Here is a 16,533-nt window from a genome sequence, read left to right as displayed (position 1 = left end):
CATAGAAATTTAGGCTCCTATATGTTAGTCACAATGCTTGCTACCTTAACTTTGATTAAGTGGTGAATCCCTTTGAGATAATGATTTTTGTATATCTACTATTGCATCACAGTAACGTCCAGAGAATATAAAATACGTGTATCAATGATTATTTCAGAAAGTGTACTTGTTTCCTTAGAATAACTTTACTGGTCCTCAACTTGATACAGATTCTTAGTGTGTGTTTCCTTAGAATAACTTTACTGGTCCTCAACTTGATACAGATTCCTAGTGTGTTAAGTAAGAGATTTCATAAAGCAAGAAATATTCTAATTTGCTATGCTAATTGGTTTATAGCATCCAAAGGCAAAGGATTCCTAATGAGAAATTTAAATATACTACATTCCGGACAAAGAGAGATGCCCAGAGGATCTCAAAATTAAAAATATAAAAACATCTTCAAGGTCCACCACTAGAAAAATAGGGCATGGTTACACAGAATATGTTCTATCTACAGACTATTGCAGAGACACTTAAATTATGCTCTTGATTGATGTGGTGTTTGAAGTCAGGGTGGCATTTCCTTAGGGGGCAGGGAGTGGCTGGCAGGGGGTACAAAGGGGCTTCTGACGTGCTGTTTATACAGGTATGTTCATTTTGTAAAACTTCATTGAGTTTCAAATTGTGCACTTTTGATATGTGCACTTTCTTGTATGTGTGCAACACTTCAGTAAAAATTTAACTTAAAAAACTGTCTGTACCATCATCGGTCAAGACAGATCCTACTAAATCAGGAGATGACAAGGAAGTAATGGCCTCTTAGCACCTAAATGCTAAGCAGTTCAGGAACAGGAAATGGTGGAGGTTGTAGGAAGGAGGAAATCTCATTACTCATACTTCATTCTTACTACTCTTGGGATATGCGTTGCTATCCATGTCTACATTGATAAAACAACTGCTAGCTTAATCGACAGTATTTTATTTGGTGGTTGGACTTTAGCTTTTTTAGTCATTTTTATTTTTCCCATTATAGTGGGTTTATAGTGTTCTGTCAATTTTTATTCCACAACAAGTTACCCAGTCATACACACATGACCCAGTCACACACACACACACACACACACACACACACACATATATGTATTCTTTTTCTCTTCCCTTTTGAGAATAGCTTGTTTGGAAAACACTATTGCTTTGAAATTGACCTTGGCTTCTTACCTATGTCACTTGAATTAGTATCAAACTGTGTGGTCTTTTGGAAGTTCTGAGATATCCTTAAGGTAGCCTGTTCAGCAGCATGTATCAGTTTTGTAAGATGAGTTGTCCTATGGTGCATAGATAACTTGTCCCAAACTATAAATGTATCCTTTTGAACAAAATTATTCACAGTTTTTACAAATTCCTGTTGAACAAAAAAGTATTTTTTAAAAATGTCGTAATCTCACGTTAATCACAGATGTAAGGAAAATTTAAAGCTCAGTTATACTGAGTTAAAGCTCAACATACTTACAGTAAGAGTTGAATTAGAAAGGGTGTCCTTGGCTGAATTAGCAGTGCTATTCATATAACCCAGTAATGTGGATGACTCAGCTAATACTTCTATATATGTAATTACATCCACTGGTGAAAGATCTTTCGCGGAATTTCTATAGATTTCTTGTAGCAAAGCCACAGGTTCTCCTATGTGTCTCATCTGAACAAAAAAGAGTCCAAAAAAAGGAAACCAGTTTAAAGTACTACTAGATCTTTTCAAGAATAAATGTTGCATGTTAAATATATTCTGAGTTTCATTTTTTTCCTCCTACACATTAAAAAGTTATCAGACTACACCTAAATCATAACACAAAACAATGAAAGCTGGAATTATTTACAAAGGATCTGCAAACATTTAATCATTTTAAAACTATTAAAAATACAGGAAAAGAAAGGGAAGAACATATTTGAATTGATCATTTTAAAATTAGCTTTTAAAAGTTATAATAAATTATACCTAAATTTGAATTAGATTTTAATCAGAGAAAGTTTTTTACATGATTTTAACATGGAAATTTGCTTTACTTGATTATTAATGAATCTGAGATTGTTAATGAGTCGGAGATTGTAATTAGTTGTTGAGACTCACACTTCCAATTAGAGGATAATAATTTTATGAATGTCCTACTTTACTCTTTGAAATACTATTTACTTCGATGTACAAAATCAAGTTTCATTCAACTATGCCTCCTTAGAATGTGGGAATAGCCTGGGGTCAAACTGTGTTTTTACTATTTTATTCATCAACTTCCTTTACATGTTGAAACTACCTTCCCAGTACATGGAACAGTGAAAAAGTAGCATAAGTTAAATATGCAAAAGTCTTTTTCAGTACTTTTGGGGATTTTCAAATTAATCCTATATGTGACTCAGACGAAATACTTAGCCTCTCTCTTACGTAAATAGTTTCAACTCTACATGAAGATCAGCTGCTTGTTACACTTTTAAAACATGTGACTTTGGAAAGATTTTACTGAAATCAAAATGTCAAAATAGAGCAGATTTTTAATTCAACTCCTTTACTCACTTTTGTTAAAGTTTTATTAATATTCGCAGCAATACAGGCATTATCTAAATGGCAGTCTGCATTCACAATTTCTGTAAAAAGAATCAGATTTTATGTTAAGTTCTAAAACACATTTTTCTTAAGATAATTATATTGATTCCAGTGATTTTCTAACTTAAACATTGAAAACACATTCTTATCACTTGTTTTGTCTTCATTTATTTAATTAATGAAAACTTGTTTATTTAAAAAAATCTCATTATTTTTAAATTTTATTCAAATAAATATTCACTTTTTATCCATTAACATGAATAGTATTTTATGAAAAATAGAAAACTATAGAAACCCAAAGTAATTACATAAAGCATATGCACATCTTTTATTAAATAAAACTTTGCTTATTTCTTTTTATAGATGATAAAGGACTAGCGGCACATTTCTTGGATGGTGTGGCTCTTTGACACTTCTCAGCTTTGCAGTACATATTTTACACAGTGCTTTGATAATACATAAAATTTAGTGATAAAGTTTACCTTGGCAATAAGTGCCATCATTAGGTGTGAACTGTGGGTTTCCTGTGGACGTCTGGTAACCTTCTTTGCAGGAGCAGTTATATCCACCATGCAGATTTTCACACACTGCATGATCACCACAGGCAGACAAATCACTGCATTCATCTATATCTGGAAATATTTGGAAAATTAAACCTTTAACTTAGTGTTCATATGGTTGCTACCTTGTTGATAATAACATCATATACAGCTAGTGATTTCATACTGAAATTTATAGAGGAGTTCCCGTCGTGGCACAGTGGTTAACGAATTCGACTAGGAACCATGAGGTTGGGGGTTCAATCCCTGGCCTTGCTCAGTGGGTTAAGGATCCGGCATTGCCGTGAGCTGTGGTGTAGGTCACAGACGAGGCTCGGATCCCACGTTGCTGTGGCTCTTGCATAGGCCAGTGGCTACCGCTCCGATTAGACCCCTAGCCTGGGAACCTCCACATGCTGTGGGAAGCAGCTCTAGAAAAGGCAAAAAGACAAAAAAAAAAGAAAGAAAGAAATTTATAGAAAGCAAGAAAGTGATAAACTTAGCTGAGATATATTTTTAACTTTGATTTGGCCCATCCATTTTGACAGTACATTGAAAATGTTATTCATACATCGACACTTTAATTGTTCTCTGAATAGCATGATTCATCAACAAAATCGTTACAACAATTTACATCGTGGATGATGTAATATTTATATTAAATGAAGACCTAATTTTAAAATAGGTTTAGAATTCTTTGTTTTCTTTTTATTTTTTCAGCCACACCCAGGGCATGTGGAAGTTCTTGGCCAGTGACTGAACCTGCACCAGAGCAAGGACAATGCCAGATCCTTAACCTGCTGAGCCACCAAGGAACTCCAAGAATTCTTTTTTCTTAGTATTAAATTAAATCAATTGTAACAACTGAGTTTAGAGTAATCTGAAGGACAAAAAAGAGTGGTCCATTTTCTATCCAAAGCCTCATTTTCCTATGAAAATTAACCTAAAAATTAAGAAGTAGCAGAATACGTGATTCAACTCCCTTAAAATTTTACCACAACTTATTACCTTTTTTCAGATTACATTTTATTATGATTCTCCATATACAGCCATCATAGATAAAGTAACAAATTGTACAGAATTAAGTCTTAGATTTTCAGTAGCTATACATCAAAGCTATAATAAAAATGGTAGGTTATAAACTCACATAATTTATATTCTTAATTTAAAATTTTACATACTACAGTGAAATATGTCTTAAAAGTTATAAATACAGTATAAATGTTCTGCCAGTAGGCAGAGTTCCAGTAAGGAATGATTCCAAGGAATTGAAGAGTCCAGATCATTACCTCAAACTAATGCAAAGATTTTTGTGCTCCTAGCCTAGCTCTGACATCTCATAGCTACGCTCTGTTAGATTAATGAATAAACCTGTAGTCTTGCATATGCAAATTGATTTTTTAAAAACTAATAGAGTGGCGCAAGACTGTTTGCTATAAAAAGGGATTCAAAGTCCAATTAAAATGTCACCTAGTTAGTTATCTAAAATGTAGCTGATCCTAATTTCCCATTTAAAAAATGCAATGATGGGGCAAAAAAACCACCAGAAACTGGAGCTGACAATAAGTCTCTGGCCCGTTCTTGAAGAAATTTCCATTAGCTAAGGTTACAGTACTGGATCTAAGAAGACAACAGGCCTAATGAAGAAGTAGAAAACCCCTTGTTCTTCTGCCAAGCCTATATACTCAAATCTACCTAGAAATTCAAGTACTCTGCTTTTAAAGAAACAAATGCTGCCCTAGCGCCTTCACCCTCTTCCTCTCATTGCTATATATAAGTGTTCAGAAACTGCCACTCAGAAAAAAAAAAAAAAAAGGAGAGAAATAAAGGAAGGGGTGATGGCTGGCTCTGGAGTGATGGCAAGTTGACTCTGGTTGGCCCTGGGGATCTGGAGAATCATCAGGGACAGTATTCTAGCTTGACCTCAAGTAAACAAGCCAAGTGGGAGGACAGACAAAAATGATTATTCTTCATGAAATGAATGAAGCAAGAAGAAAATATGAGACAGCAAACAACTAGTCTTTTCTGGAGCAGTGCTGAGGATATAATTTGTGCTGCACCTAAACGAGGATAATAGCCCAATGGAGGTATGAGGAAATCCATGAAGTATCTTACATGGAAATAATTTATTTCCTTATAAAGGAAGCTATGTTCTCTGAAAACCCACATTTCCTATTTTTAGATGCCTTCTATGGCTACCTAGAAATGAAGTATTGATCTCTCTCAATTTCAAAATCATTGCAAGGTGCAACTTTCCTTGGGAACTTTGTCCCAAACCCAATTTCTGAGCAGCTTCCAAATCTTGGCTTTACAAACTCCATTTTCCTCCTCCCTCATGCACTTTGGACGCACTTTGGACACATGTATACACAACCTTAGTTTCAGCCTTCTCGTGTGCATCTTCCACCCTCTGTGGTCCTTAGGCAGGAGTCTCTGCTCTGTTCCAAGCCCTCCCAGCACCCACTCAGTTGTTTGCTATCCCAGCATGTCAGCCTTGGACCAACTACTGTATTTCAGCTTATGAATTCACCAAGTGACAAAATATTAATCTGTAAAAATAATGAGGTCATACCCTGAGAGATGGACATTTGAGAATAGGATTATACAAATTTTAATATTCTGACTCCAAATATTATAAAAGAATATTCATCATCCTACCTAAGCAGTGTTTTTCCAAACTTAACCATCCTGTTAAAAATGTTTTCTAAATAGTTTACACTTTTAATATGCTGACTCCAAATATTATAAAAGAATATTTGTTATCCTACCTAAGCAATGTTTTTCAAACCTTAATCATCTCATTAAAAATGTTTTCTAAATTGTTTACATTTTCTTGTGTAAAAACACACACACATACACATATATACACCTTTCTTGTGTATATATACACATATTTTTTCCTTTTTATGACTTCACTTGGGCTAGGGGTTGAATTGGAGCAGCAGCTGCAGGCCTACACCACAGCCATGGCAACACTGGAATCCGAGCTGCATCTGTGACTTCTGCTGAAGCTTGCAGCAATGCTGGATCCTTAATACACTGAGCGAGGCCAGGGATGGAACCCACAATCTCACAGAGACTCATTGGGTTCTTAACTCGCTGAGCTACAAAGGGGAACTCTTTGTTTATATTATTGTTTTCCTAACTTTTTACTAAGATGCAGGTGCAAGGTTTGCTGAATTTGATACCCTTCTCCCTCTGGGCCTCAGTAGTAGAACTTACTGAGTTTAACCTAGTTAATGGAGTGTGTGACTACCACAACTGGCTCTGTGCCAGGCTAGTCGAAGAACTTGCACTATCCTTAGCATATCACTCTATGCCCCTTTGCCACATAGCAGTATAAAGAGATTCAGAAAATATGGAAAGGGTATCCCATGTCCAGATGGTATGGACCTAGCTTAGCCAAAATGAATGTGGCTTGCATTTTACATCAATATCCACATTAACATCTCTTGCAATTTCTTGCAGGGCCTAACTGGTTCTAATAAAACCACTGTGTATCTTCCTTCCTATTGGGAAAGGCTCTATAGAAGACCTTAATTCAAATCCTGACTCTAGCACTCATTAGCTTTGTGACCTTGCGTAATACTATAAAATCACTCTTAACTCGAGTTCTTTTTCATAACAAATAAAGGTGTTTGGCATAGTGCCTAAGGTATAGCAGGTATCTGATACTGTAACTGGAAATCAGTGACTATTCATATTGTGTGTTTTCTTAATAACAGGGGCCCTGTAGGTTTGGAGAAAACAGATTGATAATGAGTGTCTCATTAAATTGCCATGTTTGGGTACTCCCCAGAGCTATAAAAGAGGAAAAAAAAAAAAAAACCCTTCCCCCATCTTAATGAAAGCTAAATTGCTGCTGTATAATTATTTCGGTCAGGCTAGAATTGACAAACTACCTTTAATAACTGATCCACTTTCTCCACTACCACCCTAACATTCAGCTTAGCGCTAGTAACTTGATTTTGCTAAGTGTAAGCACATCATAACAAGCATTTCCTTGTTTTACACATCAAAAAATTCATTTGCTACTTTTTCATTAATAAGGTTGCGCTTGTTTTTCATGTCTACAATGAGCCAGCCCAGCAGTGTTTTATCATAATCTTCTTTCAAAACATGATCATATGATTGCTTTGATTTTTATAATTCTCATCAATAACTGAATTTTCTAATGTTGTTCAACTCACAGACTGTAAAGAAAAGATAAAATGTTCAATTACTGGAAGTAATTTGCAAAACAAAATTGAATGTTAATATTATTCAAAGCAAAACCGTGCTTATCAGAGTACCCAAGGCAATAGGACATAAAAAATTACAAGTAGTCCACGCTGCTCTTAAGCATACAGAAAACATGAAGAAGTTCTTGGGTTCTACTCATTTAGTTGTGGGAGAGTCACTTTACTATCTGATGCTTCAGTGTCTCCACTTGTGAAATGAGAGTCTGGGACAAGGACTCTTGGGAGCTGGCATCTGGAGTTTTTTTACTGAGATTCCAAGAAGAAGGCAAATAGGCATGATGCTAAATCTCACTCAAAGCCTTCTGTTACAAAATCACCTCATCGGTGGAAGACAGTATTTGAATATAGATTAAAGATAAAAAGTTTGCTTGGGTCATTTCTTGCCCTGAATTGGAGTTTTTCATTATGTATTTATAGGGCTTCTTAATGACTACAATTACCAGACATGTCAAATTTAAAGATCAGCTAAACTTTCAAATCAGAAGCAATACACTACAAGGTGATACACTAAGATAAAAATGAAATAGAATTATAGTCTCTGTTCGAATTCCCTGAGGATTATCATAGTGCCCGATGAAAATTACTACAAGACTAGGGAAAAAAAGAAAAGAAAAAAAAAAAAAAAAGAAAAAGCCGCTCTGCTTCTGAAAAAAAAAAAAAAAAAAGTTAATCGTTAAGGACAACCTTAAGGAGGAATAACAATTTTCTAGAGAATGACTTTTTTTCACTGACTAATCCATCACACAAAAGAGGTAAAAACTGGAGGACTCAAATATTTGGGTACTGGGTTTTAATATAAGTTATTTTGCTTACTGATTACTTCAAATTGTTAAAAACAGAATTAGCAAAAACATAGGGCCCTTCCACGGTATCGTCAATAACGAAAGAGCATCCAGAGTCTTAAATTACAAACGTATTGTACCCTGTAAAATGTTGGCTTTCAAACATCTTTGTGTGTTGTGTTTTCCCTGTGTCTGTAATTCTCTTTTTTTCTAAATAGGAATTCTTTACTTTTAAGGAAGACAGAGAAATACAGCCCTTTGTGAATTGAGGCGTATTAAAAGTAAACACGATCAGATGAAAAAACAGATGTCTTCTAGACACAAGAGGGGATGAATGCACAGTTAAAAGTTTATTAAATTCCAGGGATTAAGATGTTCTAAGTTAGATTTCTTCATTAACTGGAACTTTTCTAGTAAAGCTTATTGAGTTACATAGTTAGCACTGAACTCCTAAAGGTAAAATAAACACACACATAATGTTCTAAAATAGAGACAGGAGTGTTGATTTGAGAGGAACAAAGAGTGAGGTACGACATGTCTTCTGGGCAGAGCTTCATAGATTCCAATTTCTTGAATATATTGTAATGCTAGATTCCAATAAATATGTTTGCTACGAACACTAGGGACAATATTATTGTTCAACAGAAAGAGCGTTATTTTCTCATATTTTAACTCATGATTGCTGTTGTAAAGCTTGATTCACTGCATTTGCATGATTCAGATCCATGCCACTCACCTAAGTTCCCTGTGGAAATACCAATGGCTTTCTAGATACATGCCTGTGATTCTCATCTCTCCTCTATCCTAAATGTGTGATTCTGGAATCACCCTTCACTTTCCTTGTCTATAATAGGAGAACAAAATCTCACTTGTTTACATAGCAAAGAAAATGCTATGGACCATCAGTCCATGGAAAAGGATAATTTCTTTGATACAGACATTTTACTGATAAATTCTCTTTGAATATTATCTCCTAACTTATCATGTATGTACGGTAATAAGAGCATTGCCAGACTTCTCCTTAGTTTAATGATGAGAATCTCACTAGGAGTTCATCAAAGGCTTTAGTGCGATCTAGATTAAGTTTGATGTCTCTCTTTTACCTAACTATGGATGGTAGAAGCAGCACATGACTCCTGTCTGTGTTGAAAATACAGTCCTGAATTCAAGTCTCATATTTACCTCTGGCTATGTGATAGGATTAAACTCTCAGGGCCTCAGTTCATCTGTTTATTTTGTAGACTATTATCGATCATAATGAATTATACCTGATGTTGGCAAACTGAACAATTTTTTAGAAACCATGATGACGATGGTTTATAACTTCTTTTCAAAGTTAACGTCTCTGGCTCCAGAGAATTTGTCTCTGAAAATTGTTCATCTTTTGAGGTTTCTAAAGAATCTTTTTTTTTCCCCTCAGACTATAGGATCTGATAAATTAAATATATGACCAAAATACAATCGAAAGACATTAACATATCGGTACTATCTTCAGACTTACAATATTTATAATATTTTACTTAGAGACTGACTTGAAGTGTCCTCCGGAGGATATTTTAGTAAATCTGTGATGATTTTCTAAATAGGACTCCAGTTTCAGAAAAACTGAATACAGATCATTTTCTTATTTTTCTGAAGTACAGTTGATTTACAATGTTAATTTCTGCTGTATGGCAAAGTGACTCATATACATATATACATATTACATATATGTAATATGCTTTATTCTTTTCCATTATGGTTTATCATGGGATATTGAATAAATATTCCCTGTGTTATATAGTGGGACCTTGTTGTTTATCCATCCTATACATACTAGCTTGTATCTGCTAATCCCAAACTCCCCAGTTCTACCCTCTCCTATTTCCCCTTCCCTTTAGCTCTCTATGTCTGTATATCTGTTTCTGTTTTGTAAATATGTACATCTGTGTTCTATTTTAGACTCCACATGTAAGTTATATCTTAGGGATTTTTCTTTTTATGACTTCACTTAGTATGATAATCTCTAGGTCCATGCATGTTGCTGCAAATGACATTATTTCAGTGTTTTTATGCTTGAGTAATAGTCCATTTGTGTGTGTATGTGGGTGTGTATCACATCTTCTTTATCCATTCATCTGTTGATAGACATTTAGGTTTTTTCCATGACTTGGCTATTGTAAATAGTGCTTCTCTGAATACAGGGGTGCATGTATCTTTCTGAAGATACATGGGTATAGGCCCAGGAGTGGGCTGCTGGATCATATGGCAACTATGTTTGTAGTTTTGGAGGAAGCTCCATACTGTTTTCTATTTTTGCTGCACCCAATTTATTACATTTATTACACCCAATTTACATTCCCAGAAACAGTGTGGGAGGGTTGCTTTTTCTCCACACCCTCTCCAACATTTGTTTATAGACTCTTTCTTTCATGATTACCATTCTGACTGCTGTGAGGTAGTGTACCTCACTGTAGTTTTGATTTGCTTAATGCAATTCTTAAGGGTGATTAACTTTCAGCAATTAGCAGTAAAAGCACTAGTAAAGTTCTTTCACAAGTAATGCCTATCTGAACATTTTCTAGGGAAAACATAGGGCCCACCTCAGAGTGCATATTTATAAAACCATCAATATCTGGTGCTATAAACGGTAATTATAAATTGATCATTATAAATGATAATTTTTAAATAGTATAAACATTTATTCTGTTATTTGCCACCATGATAGATCTCATAACTTTATCATTTCCTTGCTAAACTACTTGATAATCTAAAAAAAATCTATTTCTTATATCCTTGGATAAATATTCCACAGTAACTGATACAACATTGGAGAACTAAAGGAATTGAGGAAGTTTCTGAAAGTACTGACAACTGGGATACAATCAAGGGCTGATAGAATTTGGTTTGAATGTTATTTAATTTCTGAGGTAATAAGCAATGAGATAGCTACAGATCTTTTAAGTTAGTTGAACTTACCTATGCAGCTGGTTCCATCATTAGTGATGAACTTGTCTTGGTTATTGCTGGATCTGAAACCAGGTTCACACATACAATAGTAACTTCCCTCTGTGTTTGTGCAGTTAGCATTTTCACCACAGGACTGGGTTAAATTTCCACACTCGTTATCATCTGTGGACATATCAATTGACAATATTATTTTTATATAATTGAGATGAATCCCTAATATTTCCATCAGTGTTTGAGACCTTTTGTCTGTAATGTGATAGTTATTTCCATGAAAAATTAATACTAAAGAACCCACATTCCACACCTGTTTTATCTGAGTTTAAAAGTGAAACCTTTGAAGTTCCCATCGTGGCTCAGTGGTTAACGAATCTGACTAGCAACCATGACGTTGCCGGTTCGATCCCTGGCCTCGCACAGTGGGTTAAGGATCTGGGTTACCGTGAGCTGTGGTGTGGGTCACAGACATGGCTCAGATCCTGTGTTGCTGTGGCTCTGGCACAGACTGGTGGCTACAGCTTAGATTCGACTCCTAGCCTGGGACTCTCCATAGGCTGTGGGTGTGGCCCTAGAAAACAAAAAAAGACATACACACAAAAAAAGTGAAACCTTTGTAGCTGCAAAGAAAAATAGAATGTTTTACTTTGAAAGCGCTAAACCTAACTATTGACTCTATATTGGATTATTTTTCAAATTTTAAAATACAGTTTAATTATTATAATGTCAAGAATATTTTATTTGTGAATGTATGATAGTCTTTACAATCAGTCAAAAGCTTACTCTAAGTTAAAAATGAGAAATCAGATATTACAAATTGATACTCTCTAATCATGTGCCATTTATTTTTGAACACTTACTCCTCAGAAGAATTTTTGCATTACTAGGTTTGCATCCATTCATTTATTCATTAATGTATTTATTACCTTACACATTGCTTTGTCCTATGGAAGAGTACACAGTACACAAATACAAAAGTAATTTTATCATGATCCATGGTCTTTACCCTTATACCTTTATAATGTAATTTATCAGAAAAGATATAGGTTATTTTTAAAAATCAGAAAGAAGATTTCAAATAAATAAATAGAAAGCATTTCTCAGAAGTGATCATGATGGGTAGATGGAGAAATTAGATCCTGCTATAGGTTGAACTGTGTTTCCCAAAATGATATACTCCAAGTCCAAATTCCCAGCGTCTGTGAGGGTGACCTTACTGAGAAATGGGACCTTTGCATAAATAATCAAGTTAAGAAGAAGTCATACTGAATTAGAAGGGCCTCAAGAGTGGTGTCCATATAATGGAGGAAATTCAGACATGGAGCCACAGAGGACAAGACTATGTGATGACAGAGCAGAAATTGAAGTGATGCAGTTGCAAGCCAAGGAATGACAAGGATAGATAAAGACCACTGGAAGCTAGAAAGGCCTAAGTGAAGATTCTTCTGTAGACCACAGGAGGGAGCATGGACCTTCCCGCTCCTAGATTTCAGGCTTCTCAACTCCGGAACTATGAGAGAATAAATGTGGGTTCTTGCAACCACCAAGTTTGTTCTAGTTTCTTAGGGAAGCCCTAGGATCACAAAAAGGAAGACAAAGTTTGGGGCAAATATGCAAGCATAAGGGTGCATTAGGATGATTCTGAAGGTGGAGGGAAGCATAATGAGATGTCACAGGGAAAAATCATAGGGGAATAGCTGTACAAGTCAAGTTTGGAAAATTTCTTGAGTTTTTATTCTCCATTCTATCAAACCAAGGTTACTTGACTTTTAAAGGAGATCTGTATAACATTTAATTTATATACAGGTTACTGGACATATAGATTGATAACTAAGGGCTGGAGATTTTTCTAAATTTTTTGTATATATTAACTCACTTAATCCTTACATAAGTTCTAAGGTGCCATCATTATTCGCTTTAACTGATGAGGAAAATCAGCCATTGAGAAGGAAAAGGAACTTGTCAAGGTCAAAAAGTCATTTAGTTACAGAGCCAAGTAGTTCGGTCCCAAAGATTTTTCTCTTAACTGTTGCATCCTACTGCCTCTGTGAGGATCATTTCAAAAGCAAAAATATAAGATCGTATCTAATGAATTATGGGTCTATTTTGAGAGAAGGAAAGATATTAAGGCAGAGACTGTAGATGGAAAATAGAAAACTTTATATTTAATCTTAAATTTTATTTCCACTTAGTCATTTTCAAACATTGCAGATATAAAAGTATATATGACAGCCAGCTAGAGGTGAATTGCTCTTTTTTCTATTTTCAAAGATGACTGCCATAGACAGGTTAGGTAAGATTTGCAGACTTTATCCTTTCAAGATATTCAGCCCATGTAGTTCTATTCCATAACTTTATTTTAGTATTTTTATGTTTTATATGTTTTAATATTCATATGTTGGCATATTATATTAATAGGTCAACTTCTACAAATGTATTCAAAAACATAATGAATGGCTCCACGTAATGAAAGATTATTTGCTTCTCTAGTCAGAGACCAGGACTAGTGTACAGGTCAATGGTGTGGTCTCTTCTAAGATGGTTCAGGGATTGAGACTGGCTTCATGTGATGGGTTTATCACCCCATATGATCTCCAAGCTGGCAGAATTCAGTTGGGTGTGGAATTGGGGTTAAATAGAGCATAAGAGAGTTACAAGCCACGGCCATAAATGACTCCAATCACTTTTTTTTTTTTTTTTAAGAACCACTCCTGCCACATATGAAAGTTCCCCGGCTAGGTAGGGATTAAATTGGAGATACGGCTGCCAGCCTACACTACAGCCACAGCAATTCAGGATCCAAGCCACTTCTGCTATCTATACCACAGCTCACGGCAATGTTGGATCTTTAAACAACTGAGCAAGGCCAGGGATTGAACCCGCATCCTCATGGATCCTGGCTGGGTTCATTACTGATGCACCACAACAGGGACTCCTCCAATCACTTTTATCCACATTGCATTTACTAGAATTCATTTGAATTCCATATCTAACTACAAGGGAGGCTGGTGGCTATTGGCCAGCTGTGTGCCCAAGAAGAAGCGATTTTGAACAGGCAGAGTGCTTGGCCATACCTATTCTTTACAAGTATAATGATACTTACATAAAGTATAGTGATACTTACCTACTTATATATGTGTATATTTACAAAAATTTTTTTTTGTCTTTTCTAAGGCCGCTCCCTGGCATATGGTGGTTCCCAGACTAGGGGTCTAATGGGAGCTGTAGCTGCCAGACTAGACCAGACCCACAGCAACGCGGGATCCGAGCCGCATCTGCAACCTATACCACAGCTCATGGCAACGCCGGATCCTTAACCCACTGAGCAAGGCCAGGGATGGAACCCGCCACCTCATGACTCCTAGTTGGATTCGTTAACCACTGAGCCACGACGGGAACTCCATATTTATAAAGAATTTCATAAATATTAGAAAATAATTTTGATTAATAATAAACCTTCATAAATTGACTGGAACACAAAAGGGAAGATAACATTGAATTTTTTTAGGTTATTGCAATTTCCTAAATCACTAAATATGATTTAAATTAGTTGCATTCGCTGCAGTGGCAGCATTTTTCCTTACCTTGGCCAATCATTTATGTATTTTAAAATTTATTTCAATATTTTGGTATTGTGTCTCTGATGGAGGATAAAAGAAAAGCCATGACTCTGACTCTGCTCTCCAGCACTTGAGCATCTTGAAGGGAGGATGGAGATGCAAGCAAAGAAGAGCATGAAATGGTGAAAGACAAACACAGGGCACATGATGAGCTCATTTCACGTGAGTAGGGAAAGAGCTCAGAAAAGCTTTCATTGAATTTTGGAAGGATGAGGTTTATCTTGACATAGTTCTTTTTGGATGTAATGTTACCTATGATGGAAAAGTTAAAAGATGTTGTGGGCAGAGAACACACAACTGATGTCTTTTCGCTTCCCACTTGACTGCAGGGAGTTTCCTACCTTGTAGTTTCCAGGGCGATCCTCTCTGAGGCATGACTGACACTGTCTTCTGACTGACACGATTACTGCCATTCATTGAAGCCTCCCTATGAACCAGGCACTAAGCCCTTCATCGCTACGACCTGCCTTGCATTTTAATCCTCATATAAACCCTAGGAGGCAGGCGTCATCTCCATTTTACAAATAAGAAAACTGAAATATAAAAGGTTAGATTACCTTGCCTAAAGGCACACAGCTAATAAGTGGCACGGTCTGACTCAAGCCTTGGGTATTCTGAACGTCAAAGTGATCTCATTTTTCTTAAATATCACGTTATAAAAAGGGTTCATAATAGCTATCATTTATTGAGTGTTTATTATGTGCTGGTCACTGTGATAGGAAGATTACTGTAAAATGGAAAATACATTGTGATAACCTCAAAAGGTTGTTAAGAGAATTAAAAGGGGGATAGTGTGCAGACAACACTGAGCCTGGTAGTAAGCACCATATACAGGGGTGCTAATCTTATTATTTAAAAATATTATTTATTATTATTGTTATTTATGATACTAAAAATCTGATCCAGTTACACCCTGCTTAAAATTCTTAACTGCTGCCTGGCCTTTAACATGTTCTGTAAGGTCCTTCATAAGTCACAGAGACTTATCCCTTCACTATGTAGAAGTGAGCTTCTAAAGTTCGGGAAGCAGGGAGCTCCCCTGTGGCTCATTGGGTTAAAGATCCATTGTTGTCACTGCTGCAGCTTGGGTTGCTGCTCTGGCGTGGGTTTGAACCCTGGCCCAGGAATTCCATGTGCCACAGGTGTGGACAAAAAATAAACTAACAAAAATTTTAAAAATAAAGCTTGGGAACCAGTTTGAACTGCTCATCCCTACACATGTATAACAATAAATGTTTGTAAAGAATCTATAATGTATGATCTCAAAAAATCCAGGATTCCATTAGTATGGATAAAATAGATCCATACTAAATAAAAAAATAGATAAAAACTAGTTTACTCCTAATTGATTTTTAAAATGCCAATAATTCAATGCTGTTCACGAAAATTTATTGAAAGGACACTGAAGAAAAAGAAAGAAAATAAAACTTATCTGTAATGTTATTACACAAAAATAACCACTCATCCTTTAAGGCACCTCCATTTTAAGGATGATTCAGATGATGCAGAATTTCTACTTTTGTATATGACTTTACATAGAATTTCATTTTGATATTTTAATATTAACTTCGTTTTACTAAGAATTATTCCATGCTATTAGAAATTATCCCAAACATCAACAAGATGGTGTTATTTCATTTTATGATGTGGAAAAAATACAATCTACTCACACTAGGTCTCTGGAAACAGACTTTTCAACATTTGAAACCTGATCTTGATTGTTATCCATGAGGTCCCAAGCTCAACAAATGTAAGACCTTCATTACTCTGAGGACCCCCTTCAGTTCAGATCTGTCTCCTGGTAAGACTGGCAGGACCCTGTGTCAGAGTCCTTTCCCA

General features: G+C 35.7%; 1 protein-coding gene across 1 annotated transcript in view; it reads right to left on the bottom strand.

Moving 5' to 3' along the window:
* ADGRL4 (adhesion G protein-coupled receptor L4) overlaps window positions 1-16,533 on the bottom strand; it is a 99,857-nt gene that overhangs the window by 36,146 nt on the left and 47,178 nt on the right. Inside the window, exons 3-7 of the mRNA XM_047794292.1 lie at window positions 11,090-11,242; window positions 3,052-3,201; window positions 2,540-2,610; window positions 1,490-1,672; window positions 1,198-1,381 (exon numbers count right to left, since the gene is read on the bottom strand). Of these exons, the coding sequence (XP_047650248.1) occupies window positions 1,198-1,381; window positions 1,490-1,672; window positions 2,540-2,610; window positions 3,052-3,201; window positions 11,090-11,242 (741 nt within the window). The remainder of the gene's footprint in view (window positions 1-1,197; window positions 1,382-1,489; window positions 1,673-2,539; window positions 2,611-3,051; window positions 3,202-11,089; window positions 11,243-16,533) is intronic.

This window comes from Phacochoerus africanus, chromosome 8, assembly GCF_016906955.1.
Source record: "Phacochoerus africanus isolate WHEZ1 chromosome 8, ROS_Pafr_v1, whole genome shotgun sequence".
NCBI classification, from domain to species: domain Eukaryota; kingdom Metazoa; phylum Chordata; class Mammalia; order Artiodactyla; family Suidae; genus Phacochoerus; species Phacochoerus africanus.
Note: the sequence above shows the minus strand (reverse complement) of the source record. Positions and strands in the feature narration are given on the sequence as shown.